The sequence below is a fragment of the Myotis yumanensis genome, unplaced genomic scaffold (genome assembly GCF_028538775.1).
Source record: "Myotis yumanensis isolate MYYU_CA2020_CCGP unplaced genomic scaffold, mMyoYum1.0.hap1 SCAF_13, whole genome shotgun sequence".
Classification (NCBI taxonomy): domain Eukaryota; kingdom Metazoa; phylum Chordata; class Mammalia; order Chiroptera; family Vespertilionidae; genus Myotis; species Myotis yumanensis.
In genome coordinates this window covers 33,814,463-33,833,575 of record NW_027223764.1, presented here as the reverse complement: position 1 = coordinate 33,833,575, position 19,113 = coordinate 33,814,463, and the positions used below count along the sequence as shown (strand labels likewise).

Here is a 19,113-nt window from a genome sequence, read left to right as displayed (position 1 = left end):
AGTGTGTCTCTCCCAGGCCTTACTGGGTTTGGTCACCACAGAGGAGCTGGTCATAGCTGCCCTAGATGAGTGATCTCTGCCAGATTTTAAACATCTGTTTCTGGTAACTCTTTACTGTAAAAACTTTGAAAATCAACAAGATTACCCAGTGGGTGTGAGTGTTTGACTCCCCTGTAAATACGTTCTGCAGGGATGACAGGTCACCCCTCAGGTGTGGGCACACAAGGCCAGTGCCAGGGAGTGGTAATGAGATCAAGAGTTCATCCTGAAGATGTCATCCCTCCCATGAGCTGGGACCCTTGCCAGGGACCCAACCAGAAGCCAGTGCCATCGCCTACCTCCTCTTCCTTGAGCCAAGTAGCCATGAGTTCTGTCACTTTTCATTCACGGCGTCACTCGGATCCTTCGTCCCGGGTCCATTTCCTTCGCCGCCACAGTGGTCATGGGTCACTGGAAAAGCCTTGGTTCTGTCTGCACTCCAGGTGTGGCCAGGGCTGCAGATGCACTCAGAATCTCGCCAAGTCCTCGTGTGTATCCCCCAGGGAGGCTGAGCTCCTTGCACACAAGGCAGTGTCATCATAGCTTCTGGGTCCTGCACAAAGCCTGGCCCAGTGCCCCATATGGGACAAGGTGACAACTGTTTTCCTGACCTGGGCTGGTGGAGCCCAATGCAGTCAGTCACCCTGGCCCTGGAGCCCATCTGCTGGGGTTTGCATCCAGCTCTGCCCCTGTAAACCATGTGGCCTTGGACGCAGTTGCTTTGCCTGTCTCTACCTCATTCTCTTTGTCTGCAAAATGGGCAGCATAGTGGTGGGTAAAGTGCTTAGAAACCTGTGAAGGATGCAGAACAAATTAATCACAAAAATAGGGTAAAAAAAACAAACAAACCAAAAAAAACAGGTTCACTATACAGACATTGTGTTGTCAGTACCACCCTCAGAATGACCTCTGTTGCTCTGAGTTTTGTCTCCTGGTCATTTCTAATGCACCTGAGGGTTGTGAATCGCTTCAGCAGGCAAAAGCAGGATCATGTGGCTCCTAGCCTGTGTTTTCCTATTGATCATAATATTAGGACAGTTTTGTCACTTGTTCTCAGTTATGGGTAATTAGAGAATCTGTTTTCTTTCCTTGCCCAACTTCTGGAGGCTTCCTGTATTCCTTGGCTGGTGGGCCTTCTCTGGTCAAAGCCAGGAATGGCAGCATGGTCCTCAAGTGGCATCACGCTGACCTCCTCTGCCACCTGTTTTCCATTTTAAAGGACCCCTGTGATTACATTGAGCCCACTCAGTTACCCCAGAATAATCTTGTTATTTTAAGGCCAGTTGATTAGCAACCTGAATTCCATCTCAATTTCTCTTTGCCACATAAGTAATATATTTACAAATTCTTGGATTTAGGATGTGGCTTTTTTGGGGGTGGGGGGTGTTGGTATTATTCTGCCGACTCTAGCTTCTTATTATGGACTAGAAGACCGGTGCACTAATTCGTGCACCAGTGGTGTCCCTCGGACTGGCCTGCAGGATCAGGCTGAAACCATCCCTCCAACATCCCCCAAGGGGTCCCGGATTGCAGGCTAGGCTGAGGGACCCCACTGGTGCACAATCAGGGCCAGGGAGGGATGCGGGAGGTTGACCAGCCGGGGATGGGCCACGGGAGGGCTCCAGGGCATGTCCAGCCCATCTCTCTCAGTCCCCATCGGCCAGACCTCAGCAGCAAGTTAACCTACCAGTTGGAGCGTCTGCCCCTTGGTGGTCAATGCACATGATAGCAACTGGTCGACCAGTCGACTGTCTGCCCTCTGATGGTCAGTGCATGTCATAGTGAGTGGTTGAGCAGCCTTAGCATATCATTAGCATATTATGTTTTGATTGGTTGAACGGATGACCAGACATTTAGGCTTTTATTATATGGGATTAATTGGTTGCTTGCATTCATATAGATGGCAATTCCGTGAATGTCTTCATACGTCAATCTCTGTGTATCTCTGGTCAATCCATGGACCAGCTTTCTGTGGTTAGAATATTTCAAAATGATCATTTTAATATGTTTGACAAAGATGTTCAAATTACTGACACTTCAGTCTTGGTTGGGTAGGAGAACAGAAGGCAAGTTTAGTGCCAAAGAGAAATTTTTAGAGCTGGAAGGAAACCAGTTTGTCCCTTTGTAGTATTCCTGTTAGAGTGTAAGGTCCTGTCTCTCATTGTAGCCTTATTCTCTGTGCCTTCTGGCACATGTAGTACATGTTTGCTGGTGTATATTTGCTAGATAAATGAGTAAGGAAATGAGTGTATACACTTAGGACCCACACACGCATGCACGTGCATTTCACCATTAAAGTCCTTCCTTCACTTTGTTTCTGTCCCAATATAAAATCTCAATGGATGTTCTGTCTGAATTACTAACCATGGTTAATTTTGCAGCATTTGGAGTGTGGACAGCTGTTCTGGTTTTAAATGTAATACCGCCTCAACATCATTGAAATGGGGCACATTTATTCTCATATAAAGTGTTTAAGATGGATGGTTTCAACTGTTCTGTCTTTGCTAATGTTAAAGGCTAAATCGTTGTCCTCTGTTTTCTCTTTCTCCTCCCCTCTCCTTTTAACCCTTTTCGGTCCAACCTCGAGGCTGACTCGACAGACCAGGCGCTAAGAGCAGGTCCAACGTCGAGCAATAAGAACGTTAAAAAGTTCAACATTCAATCTCGTTAATTAATTTGGACCAGACTGTTTGAATTCCAAAAATAACATTGGACCGCAAAGGATTAAAAAAAAAAAAAAAAACCAGTTTATTACAAAATCTTCACACATTTATATAGGGTTACTTGGAAATAGGCAGAATAAAAATGGCACAGTCCCTTGTCCATGGGGCCAGGTGTGTTTTCGAATGAAGGTTTTTGGTGGCAAGAATGGGGGTGCATTAGTTTCCTAGGGCTGCCATAACAAAATACTACAGACTGGCTTAGAACAACAGAAATGTATTCCCTCACAGTTCTGGGGGCTGAACATCTGTAGTCAAGGGGTTGGCAGGCCCATGCTCCCTCAGAAGCCTTTAGGGAGGGTCCTCCCGTCTGCCAGCTTCTGGCACTTCCTGACGTCCCTTGACGGGTCTCCGCCTCCGCAGTCACATGGCATCTCCCTGTGCGTCTCTGTTCTCCCTTCTCACAAGGACACTAGACTGTTGGATTAAGGCCTATGCTAATGGCCTCGTCTTAATTTGATTATACCTGCGAAGCTCTTATTTCCAAATTAAGGTCAGAGTTGCAGGTACTTGGGGTTAGGTCTTCAACATATCCTTTGGTTGGGGTTTGGGGGGCGGGGGGCGGAGCGGGGATACAGTTAAATGCAAGGCATAATGGGTTGGGGTATGGAGAGGTAATCCTGAGCGCATGCTACCTGCAACGTCACTTCTCATGGGTTAGAGCAGCAGTCCAGCGAAACGTGCGGACGGTCGCACTAAGTGTGTTAGTCAAGCTGCAAACAGGCTTATATTCATTTCACATCAGGCCTTGCCACCGCATGAACGCAGGTCAGGCTGATGGGCTTCCTGCCAAGTGGTTGCAGCTTGTGGTTTTCAGTCTCTTGGATTTGGGGGTTGTGTTTAAAGGCTTGAGGATGGATGTTAGGTTTTTCACCTTAATTCCTAACAGTGGATTCGTCAGCTTTCTTGGAAGTTCTATCCGGGGAGAGTGACTGCTTATGTACTATCTCATGCTATTACCACCCGCCCCCCCCCCCCCCCCCCCCCCCCCCCCCCCCCCCCACACACACACACGCTTTCCGGGCAGTTGTGCTCTTTGGATGCACAGACCCAGCTCCGGGTATCAAGGAGGTGATGTAGTTTGACCACTATATTCCTGTGTCCAACCAGAATAGAAATTATGCTGAAAGTTAAACCCTTGCTAGAAGTGAAAGCCCTTCTCTTCGTCCTTCCTCACAGAAAAACAGAATCTCTATACATCAACACCCCCCAGATCACAAAGCCAGTCCTCCTCTCGAACCAAAGCGTTGTGATTGGCTTCCATAGAAAGCCGTGGAGAGGCCAAACTCGAGACGCCTTGGGATGAGCCAGCAGACGACGAACGGGAAGTAAAGGCTGCCACTTGCTCACTTGCAACTGCACAGGAAACAGACACAGCTTTGTAGCTGTGAGTGTAGGTCGAAGTTTGCTTAAATCCTCGCGTCTTAACTGCATACCGAAACCCAAGCTTGGGGAATCTGCAGGAAGAGCCTCCGGCTAGTACAGTATCGGACTTTGTTGAAGCACGTTCTTTGTAACAGTTCTTACGGCAGAAAGGATTGGAAACATCTGGAATGTCAGGGAGCTGGTTTGGGCACATCAGTGAGATAGGACATTTGCAACATCAAACATGGTTGGAGGAACATTTAATCACAGAGAAGACTTACACTATAATAAGGGGGGTGAAGGGATACAAGTGTGCCTGTAATGTGAACCAATTTTGTCACATGTATAAGCATCGCGTTTAGAAGGGATGAATAACAACGTTAACAGTGCTTCGCATGATAGACTTTAAAAATGTATAAGTGGAAGTTTTCTATAACAAGGCTATTTTTTAAAATTCACTTCGTCCTCTCCTCCTTCTTAAGTCCCTTGATCCAGAGGCCTTTTACTCTTGGGGAGAGAGTTGTATTCCCTTATATTTAATCATAGAACTATTCTCTTTTACTGCTACGTGTCAACTGGATTTGGGGGATACTTCCTAGCAATTGCTGTTCACAGCAGGGTAAGATTCCCACCACCTCCCGGGGCAGGATGCTGACGTGGGGAGAACAGTGGACGGGGAATAGGGAGAGGTGGGTTCTGCTTCCCACTTCGCTACTGACCACTGTCGTCCCTGGCGTCAGTGTCTGCTGGCGACAGCAGGTTTTTCCTAGAATTCGTCTGGGGGTGTGACTGATTTTGTTTGTTTGTTTGTTTTCAGCGGCTGTGCCATAAAGGATGTTAGGTTATTTCATATTCTACAGAGGGCGAAGCGCAGGCTTAGGGAAGAAGGAAGTTTGCCAAGTCATTTAGGAGTTAACATGAGACCAGGACCAGCGCTGAGGTCCCCGATGGCTGGCGCAGTGTCCTTTCGTCTGCTCTGGTTCACCTCCTGCACTGCTGCTCCTTGCAACCTCTGCGCCCCACCCCTCAGCTGGCCCAATAGTTTATTTTTCTTTTTTCACATGAGTATTAGGTGGTACTAATGCAATCTTGAACTTGGGCTTGGGAATCCTTTGCGGACAAGGAAGCCCCTCCCAGTTGCATGTGTGCGTACAATAAAGGAATGCGTTTTATATGTCCTTATAAATAAATCCTTACTCACAGGAGGTGTGGTAGGTGATGGGAAGGAATCACTATTTCTGAGTGGGGTGGATAGCCACTGGGGGACTTTTCTTATCCTGCAGTTTCTTTATAGACTGGAATTCATATCCTCACTGGTCTGCCTCTTGCAGACCTGCCCCCACCCGTGGTCTCTTAGACATGCCGTTTCTTAGCCTTGCCAGGTACCCCTTAATTCATTCTCTCAAAGAGGAGAGAGGGTGTGGAGAAAAGCTAAATGCCCAGAGCTTGCTGTCATCACACAGGAACAATACGTACGGGCTGTGTGTGCCATCAGGAAACATGTAATCTCCTACTTACAGCGGCAGTGGTAGCAGTAGCAAAAAGTGGCTCCTTTTCAGTTCATAAAAATTGCTTGTCGGTCACCCAAAGCCACTCTATTTGGGAAAGGAAATTACAGGGTGTCCCCTCCCCAAGAAGAGCTGCTTTGTAATGCACAGGCACCATGGGCAGCTCAGATAATGTTGGCTTTAGCAGCAGCAGAGTGGGTCTGGCTTCTGGCGCGTGATGCTGCATCCCTTGGGCGGGGGAGACGTTGAATGGTGGGGAGGGCCATAGGAGGACTGGGAGCTCCGGAGCCAGTCCAAGGTTTAGGTGTGATTCCCAGCCTTGCTACTTAGTAGCTTGAGTCCTTGGGCAAGTTGCTTGACCTCTCTCGGCCCGTTAACCCATGTATGATCTGGGGCTGAAATGTGTGAATTAAATAATCCATAGAGATAATGTGTGGAAGAGATTGCTACAGTTCCATAAATACAATCAATACCTAAACATTGACCGCCATTATCATTTATTATAGGAATGCAATCCATAAAGTTAAGTATCCATTTATAAGTATATATACACATATACATGTGCATGTTTATATAAGCATACACACTAATATAAACTGTGTGTATTTGTATACATTTATGCACTTCATTATTCTGCAGGTTTTGGAGTGCATGTGCCCAGCCATTTCTTTTGTTACTGTGGTGGGTAAAATATTTAGCTTTTTTCCTTCTGTGTAGCTTAATCTCATTTAAAATCTCCAGATTCTTCGGGCTATATTTTCTGCAGCCAAGATCATTTCAAGGCCAATTGCTAAATGTATGTATTAATGTTGTTACTTTCCTTTAGTTGCCGGGAGGATTGTGTTATGTACTCCTGCGGGGGAGGGACAGTGTCTGCGGTGTTCACTGCCATATCCACATAGTGCTTGCCATGCAGGAGATGCTCTGTTGTATGTGTTGAATTAAATTAAAAAAAATTTAATGATGGCAGTGGCTGCTGCTACTTAGCTGTTCTGGTTAAGAACTTAATTATTGGAGGGAAGCAGATGGGGGGAAGCCTCCTGGGAGTAGTGTTGAGGCTCACACCTGCCCCTGTCAGCAGTAGTGGGGACATGTTTAGAAATACAGGGTTCCCGTCATGGGGATGCTGCGAGTTAGGCACATGGTGAATGGTGCGTGGCCAGTATTTGATCGGGAGTACTATTCATTTGCAATCAGTTTAACCTCCAGGGTGAAATTGACTGCCAATGAGTTTATTCTTTGCTCAAATTTTTGTTTTGTCATTTTTAATTTATTTCACGATTTCTGTGGCTTTTGGAATGTAGCTTGCAGAGGGGAGAGTGGAAGGAGAGGTGGACGATTGCCGTCATTTTGGCTGTAGTTGGCCTGCCTGCCTGTTCCACTGAGGTCACTTTACCACACCGCCCCCTATTGATTCTTTGGAGTATGACATTCCTGCCTGACTGGCTTCTCCCTGTGCTGGTGGCAACTGAGGAGTAACCCTCATTTTCCAGGGAGATAGAGCTGTAGACATTTCATATCCCTATTCTCCAGGCTTCATTCACTGCCCCAGTGCCAGGTTTGGACACTTCGGGTTGGTTGGGGATAGGTAGAGGTATAGAGGATGTGGCATTGGCAGCTTTCTTGTGAAAAAAAAAAAAAATGATAAGAGACCTCAATTTTTTAAAAATATTTTTTTATTGATTTCAGAGAGGAAGGGAGAGGGAGAGGGAGATAGAAACATCAATGATGAGAGAGACTCATTGATCAGCTGCCTCCTGCAGATCCCCTAGTGGGGACCAAGCCCGCAACCCAGGCATGTGCCCTTGACCGGAATCAAACCTGGGACCCTTCAGTCCGCAGGCTCATGCTCTGTCCACTGAGCCAAACAAGCTAGGGCGAGACCTCAGTTTTTAAGAACACGTCTTCCAAGAACAATGGGTAACTTCCCCCATGGCCCCAGGAGGTAGTAACTTCATCACCGTGAAGATAATGGATTTACAGTAATCGGTGACGTGACTCTCAAACACTGATGTGGTCGTTTCTCTGGGTTTCTCTCCGTAGATCTCTATCTAGTGTGTGACTCTTGTTCTTACGATGGTGTGTGGCTGGAGACTGTTGGGCACAGATGTTTCTTTTTGCCTGATCTCTTTTTATATATTGCTTATAAGCCCGAGATTACTCATTCTGACGCTGCGGGAGCAGTTCCTGTGTTTATAATTGGGAAAATGGGTTGTGACTCCACTGTGAGACTACATTCTCTAGTGCTGATATCAGGGGAGGAGATGAATGTTTTAGCAGTCTGAATATAGCATATAAGATCAAAAAGAGAAAAGCTTCCGACTGCACTTAATTTGGTCACGAACAAGGCAGGTAGTCCTCCTCCTTGCGCCTGACCTAAAGTATGAACCGTATGCTAGCGTTGCTCCTCTTCCACGCTGACCAGTTATGGGAAAACCTGGAGACATTTTAGGAAATCTGTGCCTTCGGAAAAAGGGAAGAAGCTTTAAAAAGGGAAGTGTCCTGGTTGAGAATGACAGGCACAGTATTTTACTGCTCCTCCCGTTCAGAGATGGGGGCTCTTTGAATCTGTTTCCTACCCTCTATAGATCTGGGATGGTAGAGCTCAGCTGAATCCCCGGCTGATACAGCCTCCGTGAAACAAGCGAGGAACCACTCGTCAATCCATAGGATGATGGCAACTAACATATTGTTGTTTGAAGACTATGCGTTGGGATAGTTTGTTGCATAGCAATCGATAGCTTATAGAATGAACTTCCTTTGGGTAAAAACACTCAGGCAGGGATCCTGTTGTGCCCGCCTATTCTCAAAAAATCATCAGGATTAGGAAGAACGTCTTTCACATTTTAGTATAATTTTGATCAATCTGATTCCTTTCTTCTTAGTCACCAGCTGATAGGACTGCCAGGTGCTCACAGCTCACAGGGAAGGAAGGTAGCCGATTTGGGGGGTGTGATTCATTTTGGGGAAAGGGTTATTTGGGAGTTAATGCTACATAGAGAGTAGTTTGAATATACTATACTGGTGTGCAAAGTGTAGCAATAGAAAAAAAAATAATTCTGAGAGGAAAAATGAGAAAATACCAAAGAAACTTTTGAAAACGGTGCCTTGGATTGGCTCTATACTTAAAGTGGGGGGAAATTTCCCCCTTATCCTACTTGTATAGGTTCTCTCTGCTCTTAGAAGCCAGGTTCAAGCTACTTCTTTTTAGTTAAATCATGACATGAATGAGTTTTTGAAATCTGTCTTTGGGAATTTTCCTACAGTTTATGTTGTTATAATAGAACATGTTATCTTAACAACCAATTTGTAAATTAGAGCATTTATAACTTCAGGGCTTGGATAGGTTGGGGCCTGCGGTTACCATAGTAGACCTGGGGTTTGAAAAATGGACTAGCTACTTTTCTAAATTTATCAAAATATTAGACATAATTATTTTACAAGTCTGTTAATTGTTATAGTGAGTAATGGTCAATTGAGTTTTAGAGGCACAGTATTTTACTGCTCCTTTCATTCAGAGATGGAATGAAAAGCCCTAATTATCACTATATAGTTAATTTTATTATAGATTTGTTTCTAAGTCTGTCTTTTGTTTCTGTTTTTCTAAGTCCATTTCACATTTTTATATTCCCTTTATATTTCTGATATAAATGAAAAACATACTTGTTAGAGAGTGCTTTGCCTGGCCAATGTGGCTCAGTGGTTGAACATCCACCTATGAAGTAGGAGGTCACTGTTCGATTCACAGTTAGGGCACATACCTGGGGGCACACAAGAGGCAGCCAGTCAATGACTCTCTCATCATTGATGTTTCTATCTCTCTCTCCCTCTTCCTTCCTCTCTGAAATCAATCAATACACACACACACACACACACACACACACACACACACACACACATACTAGAGGCCTGGTGCACAAAATTCGAGCACGGGTAGGGTCCCTAGGCCTGGCCGTCGATCCGGACCGATCTGTGGGGCAGCCGGCGGGGCGATCAAGGGGCCCCCGCTGGCACCTGCCTTGGCCGGCCTGGCACCACCAGCTTGCCGGCCCCGCCCCCCACCGCTGGTTGCCTCCCTCTGCGGGGTGACCAGCGGGGTGATGGGGGTCCTGCAGGCTAGGGGCAGCTCCTGTATTGAGAATCTGCCCCCTGGTGGTCAGTGAGTGTCATAGCGACCAGTTGTTCCAATGGTTGTTCCGCCAGGTGGTTGATTTGCATATTAGGCTTTTATTATATAGGATATACATATTTTTTAAAGAGTACATTTTCAGAATTGTATAATCATTACTATAATCTCGGAACATTTTCTCCATTCCAAAATGAAACTGTATTCATTGGCAGTCTCTCCTCATTCTTCTCCCCTCTTGCCTGCTGCTGCATCAGTACCCTCCCCTCAAGCCTTTTGCAACCGAAAATCTTTCTGTCTCTAAATTTGCCTGTTCAGGACATTTCATATAAATGGGATCATATAATATGTGGTCTTTTGCATCGAGTTTCTATCACTTAGCATAATGGTTTTGAAGTTTTATCCAAGTTGTAGCATGTCTTAGTCCTAAGAGGGAAAATGATTTAGCCACCATGGATATATAACCATTGCTTAATAAGTTTATTGTATAATATCTTAAAAATAATGAACAGACCATAAAACACAAGTAAGTTATGAAACATGACAAAACGAACTCCTGGATTCCTACCACTCAACTTCAGAACAAGAATGCTGGTGATACCATCGCATCTACCCAGGAATTTCAGTCCTGTCCTGTTCCCTCACCTCTTATCCTACAAATGAATCCTTATACAGTACATCATTTATTCTGCTTGTTCATTTACTTTAATAAAAATATGTGTACAGCTTCATTTCTCCCCAATCAGTATTATGTTTCTTAGATTCCTTCATGTTGTGTTTAGCTGTGCGTCTTTTGATTTCATTGCTTTTTAATTTTCTGTGTGATTGTATTATTTCTCTTCTGAATAAATATCTGGGTGTTTCCAGTATTTTACTTATTAAGAACAAGAATGCAGTGAATGTTTTTGAACTGCCCCCTTGTACATGTTGAAGGTTTTTCTCAAGGGCATAGACCTATCAGTAGAATTGGTACATAGTAAAGTATGAGAATATTTAATTTTTAAAAATACATACCAAATTCACACTTGTATCTGAATTATAGGCGAATTCTCACTGGTCCACATTAACACTTGGTATTGCCAGACATCTTAACTTTCCCCAGTCTAGGGTGTAGAAAATGGTGATCTTAATTTGCACCTTTTTTATTACTCATGAGTTTGTTAATTATGAAATATTTTAAATTGCCATTTAAATCTTTGGTTTTTTTTATTGGAGGTTATATTTCTCTATAGTGTTTATATATTCTGGATACTACTCATCACTTTGTTACATGTATTGCAAGTTTCCTTCAGTTTGAGGGCTGCCTTTTCACTTTTTTTATGGTCTTTAAATATAAACATTTAGCAACTTCTCAAACAATTTCTCATTGTTCCATATCCAAGCAAGTGATCAGTGGACTTATTTTGAATTGGGTGTGGACCAGTTTGGGTGGTGTTGAATTCAAGTGGTGAGCCGTGTAATCAGAGTTGTGTTCTAGTTACATGTAATAGGACATGCACACAGGTATAGGTTTTGTTCTACTGTAGATGGGTGGTGAAGACTGGTCTTTCACTCTCGCTGGTTTGAGAGGCACTGCAGCTCGATCAAACTTGGTAGCTGTTAGGGATCCTTCTTAACATCAAGATTCTCTGAGTTCTTGTCCTGAAAGTCACCCTTGTTGCTGCTTTCTCTCCTGTCCTGCATCCTGTAACAATGGCCTTGGCCATTGTTAGTATCTGGGGCAGAACAGCACAGTTGTGAGGCCTAATCAGAATTCTGTTCTGTATTTAAGTGATTTGCTGGCAATCCTGAATGTAATACATAATATATTCACTTGTTGACTATTGATTGCTTTTATATAAGATAGTGTGCCATATGTGGAGGAAATAAGCAGACTCAATAGAGAATTATAATCCTCAGGCAGGTAATGGAAGTCATCTCCTAGATTTTCTAATAGAGGAAATGAAAGCATCACCTGCTACCCACCCTTGCAATACCGACACTTAAATGTTAGACAGTGCAGGACAGTTGTTTGTGGTGTTAAACCCATTGGTATGATGGATTTTCCAGCTAATCCTGTAAGAGGTGCCAGTCATCGGTCATGAGTTCTGCTGAACTCTGAGCGTCTCCCGGAACAATCAGTTGTACAGTGGTGCACCTAATAAATGACAGAAAGAACAGGATTTTATATAGTTGCCTGGTTTTGTGTTGTACTAATTTGCTTTTTGTACTAATTTGGTGTTAGATGCTACTTAAAGCTGAGGGGTTAAAATCAATAAATGTGGACTGTAAGTGACTAGTCAACAGAATAGTAAACTTAAATAATTAGAATGATATATTTAAATATATTCATAAATGTAAATAATTTAAATGATAAATAGAGCCTGCATGGATTCATATGCATTAGAGTAACGGTTGCCAACCAGTGGTCCGTGGACCCCTGCTGGTCTGTGAGGTCTGAAAAGGTTGGCGACCGCTGCATTAGAGCTTCAAGATATCTTAGTTGTAGGATTTTATTTATTTTTTTGTATTAAAACAAGTCAGCAATCAACTTAAAAGGAATTTTTTAAAAAAAACAAATGCAACAGTGTTATCTTGGTAGTCACTTGAACTTTCTTGATTATATTCTTTACGCATGGCTGCTATCAAATCCATTTTGCTTATAATTCTTGCTTTGAAAAGCTGTCCTTTTTAAAAAAATAATTAACAGATCATGAATTGCATCATTCCACATAATTTTGGTTTTGGCACTTGGATTTTTTTCTCCTCAGCAGTGAGTGCTACTGTTGAGAGTTTTTGCCTTCTTTCTGTACTAACCCTGGATCTCCAAATGCCACTGATAAAGAACAGAAACACTAGACAATCACATTGGAATTTCCTATCAATTTTGTGCCTTGGTCATAACAGCATCGGTTCAGAACGAACTGTGTTTTTCTTATCTGCAGAAAATTGTGCTCATTTAGAGTATGGTTGCCTAAGTAAGTACTGACTCAGGAGGAAATAATTTTCTCTAATAATTCTTTTGGTGTTTATTTTTTCCAGGGGACCTGGTACATTTCTCCTGTTTCCCCTCTTCCCATGTCTCTTTTGTCCCCCCTCCCTAGCCCCCGTTGTTACATTGGCTTTTTGGTAGGATGGGGAAATAATGATGGAGAAATGTTTTGTACTCTAGGCCTCACATTAGCAGACATTGAGTGTTCACTGCTAAATGAGGAGCAAAATAGCAGACACTAATAAATGAGTAAGATTATACCAAATTCACTCTATTTCTAAACATAGCAAATAGAATCAATCATATTGAACATGAACATACAGTCACAGGTTTTTAAATTTCCTCCAGAGTTTTTAAATCTTCAATCTACAAACATATGCAAAACACTAAGAAAAGGTTTTTCTTGAAAAATGTTCTAATGCTTTTGTTTATTTTCTTTGGAGAGTTTATAGAGTTATATAGTTAATTTTAAAATACAATTTTATTTATTGAGTTATTGAAATAGAATTTTATTTTTGAATTTGGATGTGTTTAGGTATGCTGAGATTTTTAAGCATTTCAGGTAAAAAGGAAAATATATTGCTACAACTAATGAAATTTCATACAGTATAGCCAGTCTGGGGCCCCTTTTGCAAATGGTGCCTGTGGTTTGCTCCTTTGCTTCTGGCTCTTGGCTTCTTGGGGGAGAATAAATTGAAAAGGTAATCTATTTTACGTCTTAGATAAAAAGGCCTGTTTTGGAGTTAGGGAAGAAAAAGCCAGGACTAAGATCAAGATCAAAGTGGATACTTACACCCTGGCCGGTTTTGCTCAGTGGTTGGAGTGACGACAGCCCATGGACCAAAGGTTTTCGGGTTCGATTCCCAGTCAAGGGCATGTACCTGGGTTGCAGTCTCCATCCCCGGATGGGTCACAAGGAATGCAGGAAGCCACCAATCGATGTGTCTCTCTCACATTAGTGTTTCTCTCTCTTCTCCTCCCTCCCTTCCACTCTCTCTAAAAAGTCAATGAAAAATATCCTCAGGTGAAGATTAAAAAAAAAAAAAAGTGGATACTTACTGCTTTTCTGTACTACATGGCTCATACTCTGATAATTAACTTTTACTCATGGTTGTCAGTACCCCTTATCTGTTCTTTTAAAACCAGTCTCCTCTGAGGCTGTAATTAGATACAGCAGCTTGGTGGGGTTTTTTTGTCAGCATTTATGTGTTAATTCCTAACATGATCTGAAACCAATTGGAAACTGGGTGAACTAGGAACCCGAATCCTGTCCTCCCCATGGGTGGTTTTTCTCTGGCTGTTTAGGTGGTTTGGGAGGCAGAGTAACAGCCCTCAGTGAGAATTAAGAAGTGGCAAAAACTTAGTTAAAGGAGACCGTTAATAAACTCCGTTAGGCTCTATTCGCCGCCTTGTTAGATTGGTTTAACCAGCTTCCTCATGTTATTCCTGGGCCCTGAGAGTGGCATTTTTTATTAATGAGCTTTGCCTAGAAATACGTGCCTATTCGAAAGTGGAGAATGATTTTTGTTTGCCAAGGCCTCCGTCTCTCACGACTGGTGACATGTCACTTACTTTGAAAGTCCTTTTAGAGCAGATCTAGCCCTCTTCGTCTCCCTGCCCCCAATTTAAAAAATTTGCTGCTTTCCCTGGTGTTAAAGAAAAACAGTTCAAGTCAAGTTGAAGATCTGATTGGTTCGTTGAAAGATTCACGAATTGGGCAGCGCCCGTCTGGTAAAGAGAAAGGGGGCTCTGAGCAGTTGCATGAAACAGAAGGTTTTTCTGGGCAGAACAAGGGTGGGATGAGGAAGTTGAAGGAGTGGATTATTTCAGGCAGAGTCATCTTCCTGAAGGCTTCGGGTTTTATCAGGCAGATTACAGATTACCTCACCAGCCCGGACCAGGAAAGTTCAGATTGATTGTTTTAAAATTCCATTCCTGGGAGAGGCTGAGACTGCAATTAGGTTAGTACTGAGGTCTTCTTGGTGGGGCTTACCGCAAAGAACTCCATTTTGGGTATTTTGTTTCTTTTTAACCCTGGGAAGAATTGCAAAGGAAACCAGGTATTCTGTGAAATACTGACCCTGTTAATCATCAGAGTTCTTTTTCTTTCTTTCTTTCTTTCTTTCTTTCTTTCTTTCTTTCTTTCTTTCTTTCTTTCTTTCTTTCTTTCTTTTTAAAATATATATTTTATTGATTTTTTTACAGAGAGGAAGGGAGAGGGATATAGAGAGTTAGAAACATCTATGAGAGAGAAACATCAAGTCAGCTGCCTCCTGCTGTGCCTGCAACCAAGGTACATGCCCTTGACCGGAATTGAACCTGGGACCCTTCAGTCCGCAGGCCGACGCTCTATCTATCCACTGAGCCAAACCGTTCAGGGCCAGACTTCTTTTTCTTAATGAAGATATTACTCATATACCATAAAATTCACCCTTTTCAAGTGTGCACTTCGGTGGTTTTTAGTATATTCACAATGTTGTATAAACTCAGCACTGTCTAATTCCAGAAATTTTCCATCACCCCGAGAAGAAACCTTGTATCATTAGCAGTCCTTCCCCGTTCTCCCCCACCCCTACCCTGGCCACCACTAATCTACTTTCTATCAAATGCTCTGCTTTCTATTACACTAAACCTGTTGTCCCTGTGACTTAATGGTTAGATGATATGGGAAGTGGGTGGCAGCTACATGAACAGACGCTTAGGGCCTATCCTCTTGGTTAGCAGAGCCTGTGAGCCTGTGAGTCTGGTTCTCTTTATAGCTTGTGATTAAATTTACCTAAAATATCGAATGTCTGGTGGTAACATGGAAGAAGTTGAGCCTGACTTGATAATGAAATTAATTTGTGGAAAACACCCTTTTGAATTCTAAGTACAAATCACCAAAAAGGCATTAAAGTTCCTCTCTACCTTTTTATTCTGTAACTTGAGAATACTCAGAATTCAAATCATATAGGACTTGGTCAGTCGAAACCAGAAAAACAGGTAGTTTGAACAGATTGTGGACTTGGATATACGTGTCAAATATGCTTTGAATAAATTCTTTGGATTTCTGCCCATTGCACATGTATGAGATCTTGAAGTATATGAGTTTTGAAAATGGCTGGGGATTAATTTAAAGTGGGAGGGGAAACGCCAGTCCCCAGCGGTCTTCCTTGACCATAGTGTCTGGAAGAATAGACATTGAGAAGTGCTGACGAAATATGAAGTGTGTAAGGGAACCCCTGGGGACCTAGGGGACTGCTCAGTGGACGCTCTGGGCTGGGAATAAAAATTTATTAGCTGCGATGTGTTCCTAATTGCTCAACTCTCCTGGATTATCCTAAATGGTTTCTTAAAGAAACGGAGTGCTGGAGCTTCTCCCAAAATTTCCACTTTTTATGTAGCTGTGTTTTTCAGTCTAACTACTGCATGTGGCTCTCTGTTGGAGAATTGCTTGGCAGGCAGTTCCAGAGCCTGGCGTACTTCCTCTGGGCCACTGTGATGGAGAGCAGGAAGGATGGACTCCCAGAAACCATGCCTATTCAAGTGTGGGTGTTGGGGAAGCTAGTGAGTATGGACAGAAATCTAAACCACCAGGGTTGGGAGTGGTTGTCGGACCTTTTACAATAAAAGGTGGTAGTTGCTTAATGCAGGTGCCCTTTTGTGTCCTGCCCTCTGGCTCTCCTGTTATTTTAAGTGACAGATGCTGGACCAGGCTTGGAATTGAGGTAGCTTTCCTTCCCTTGACTTGGCAGATGGAACAGGAATGCATTATTGGGGATTAATGCATCAAAATGCTGCAGTTTAAAAAGTGCTTTGAAATAGAGTGGAGTCCATCTGAAACAAGTATTTCCTTTCTGAAAACATTAATTTCCTTCAAGGGTGGTTGGTTTTTCTGTTTATTCTGTTCAAACATAGATGGGCGGTGCCGGGGGGGGGGGGGGGTGTGGGATTTACAGAAGAATATTTTCAACTCCATTGAATTATGCCTGACTCTGTTTTAATCTCTTTTTAAAATTCAGTAAAGTCTGACCTTCCTTGCCCTCACCTCCAAAAAATTCCCAGTAGGGAAATAGATAAAAAGCAAAACTCCTTTTATCCACCCTTACTCTTCACCCCCTGGATCCCCACTACTTTGCAATAACTACTTTCCAGCTGTTTGGTTTATTTCCTTACAGTAACTACTCAATGAACATGTAATGAATCCGTGTGTGTCTGTAGTGCTTTTTAAATGACACACCCAAACCCTTCCAGTAACACCCTAAAGAGGTGACATAATTTTACTTTTTAAAGTGAGTTGAAATTCTCTGCTGCAGTTAAAAAACAAAGTTGCCTAGATATTGTAATTACAATAAGTTCTCACTTAACCTTGTGGATAGGTTCTTGGAACTGCTGTCAAACAGGTTATTTGATATTCGAAAGAGCTGAGTTCCTACGATCTCATCAACACTATGATGAAACGATCTTGACCCAAATGACATTATGGGAGGAACTGCTGTGTAAACTTGTGAGATGTGGTGACTTGCAAATAGTTATGGATTGATGCACGTACCCCAGAATTGGACTTATCTGCCATGTGAGAAGGCGCTTTCTGTATTCTGGTAATTGACTTGAGATTGCTTTGAAAAACTGCAAAACAATCTTTGTTAATGACTTTGAAATATCACTTTAAGAAGAGGGACCGTGCATAGTACAGGGAGGCCCTTGGGGGTAATAGTAGGATTGCTGCTGAGTTCCTCGGATTTGTGCGTCTTGGGGTGTGTTGGTTCACAGTTAAAAATAGGGCTCTAATTAAAATGGGTGTTCTCGCTGGAAATAACTATATTTCAATTAGTAAATATCCTGTTTCCTTAACTTGTGTTTTTTTTTTTTTTTGTTCCCTTTTAATTTTTTTTTAAACAGCAAGCCAGGGCTGAGCAGGAAGAAGAATTCATCAGTAACACGTTATTCAAGAAAATTCAGGCTTTGCAGAAGGAGAAGGAAACCCTTGCTGTAAATTATGAGAAGGAAGAAGAGTTCCTCACTAATGAGCTCTCCAGAAAATTGTTGCAGGTAAATTATCTATTCTCCCCTCTCATCTCCCCTGCCTGCTGTCCTCTCCAGGAAAAAACGACTTTGATGGAGCAGTTTGCTCAAAACATTTGCTGATGAGCTTGTAGCTAACAGTCTTTGGAGATTAAAAATGCCTGGTAAAGATGGCAGCAGTGTGATACTGAAGACTGTGGTTCCCTAGCTCATCTGCTCAGGGAAGGGAAGCTACTTTACATCAGCATTTCAAGAAACAGCTGAGGAGCCCGAGGCCTCTGCCTGGGAGGGAATGCTATATGCAGTATTTTTGGATATAGGAGGATTAATACCAAATGTGAGATTTCTTTCCCCTTTTATGTTGAATCTGTAATGACTGCATAAACATTTTTGGCAGTCAGAACTAGGTCTTTTGTACTAAAATATGGGGATATAAAGTGAAATGTCCATTTGGGGAAAAAAAAATAAAAGGTCTTCACAATCCATGGTTAAAATGACACACAGTCAGTTGTGTTCAAGTGGGTGTGTGATATGTTACTAAAATATTAAAACTTAAAAAATTATTTGTTTTAAATATTAAAACAACATTAATCATTAATAGTTTGTAAAAGATACCACACAAAACATACAGGAAGGTTTGTGTTTTTTTGTTTGTTTGTTGTTTTTTTTTAGGTCAAAGGTTCTCCCCTCCTTTTTTCTCCCATACTCCCCCCTCGCCTCCCCAACACTTACTAGTGAAGTACAAAAGTAAAATTTGTTTAAGGCAAACATTTTGTGGGCTACTTAGTATGAACTTAAGAATAAGTAGGATAGCCCTGACTGGCTTGGCTCAGTGGATAGAGCAGTGATGGCGAACCTATGACATGCGTGTCAGAGGTGACACGCGAACTCATTTTTTTGGTTGATTTTTCTTTGTTAAATGGCATTTAAATATATAAAATAAATATCAAAAATATAAGTCTTTGTTTTACTATGGTTGCAAATATCAAAAAATTTCTATATGTGACATGGCACCAGAGTTAAGTTAGGGCTTTTCAAAGTGCTGACACACCGAGCTCAAAAGGTTCGCCATTACTGGGATAAAGCATCTACTGCGGACTGAAAGGTCCCAGGTTTGATTCCGGTCAGGGGCATGTGCCTTGGCTGCGGGCACATCCCCAGTGGGGGGTGTGCAGGAGACGGCTGATCGATGTTTCTCTCTCATCGATGTTTCTCTCTCATGGATGTTTCTAGCTCTCTGTCCCTCTCCCTTCCTCCCTGTGGAAAATCAATAAAATATATTTTTTAAGAAAAGAATAAGTAGGATATGGAGTTTTTATTATTTAACACAGCTTATCCAAAATGGTGAGCAGAGATAAAATTATCCCGGGAGGACCACTG

At 42.6% G+C, this 19,113-nt stretch overlaps 1 protein-coding gene across 2 annotated transcripts in view; it reads left to right on the top strand.

Annotated features, from left to right (window-relative positions):
• Positions 1 to 19,113, top strand: part of CCDC6 (coiled-coil domain containing 6) — a 109,983-nt gene that overhangs the window by 33,479 nt on the left and 57,391 nt on the right. For both annotated transcript variants that reach the window (XM_070432804.1, XM_070432803.1), the window contains exon 2: positions 17,611 to 17,760. In XM_070432804.1, the coding sequence (XP_070288905.1) occupies positions 17,611 to 17,760 (150 nt within the window). The remainder of the gene's footprint in view (positions 1 to 17,610; positions 17,761 to 19,113) is intronic.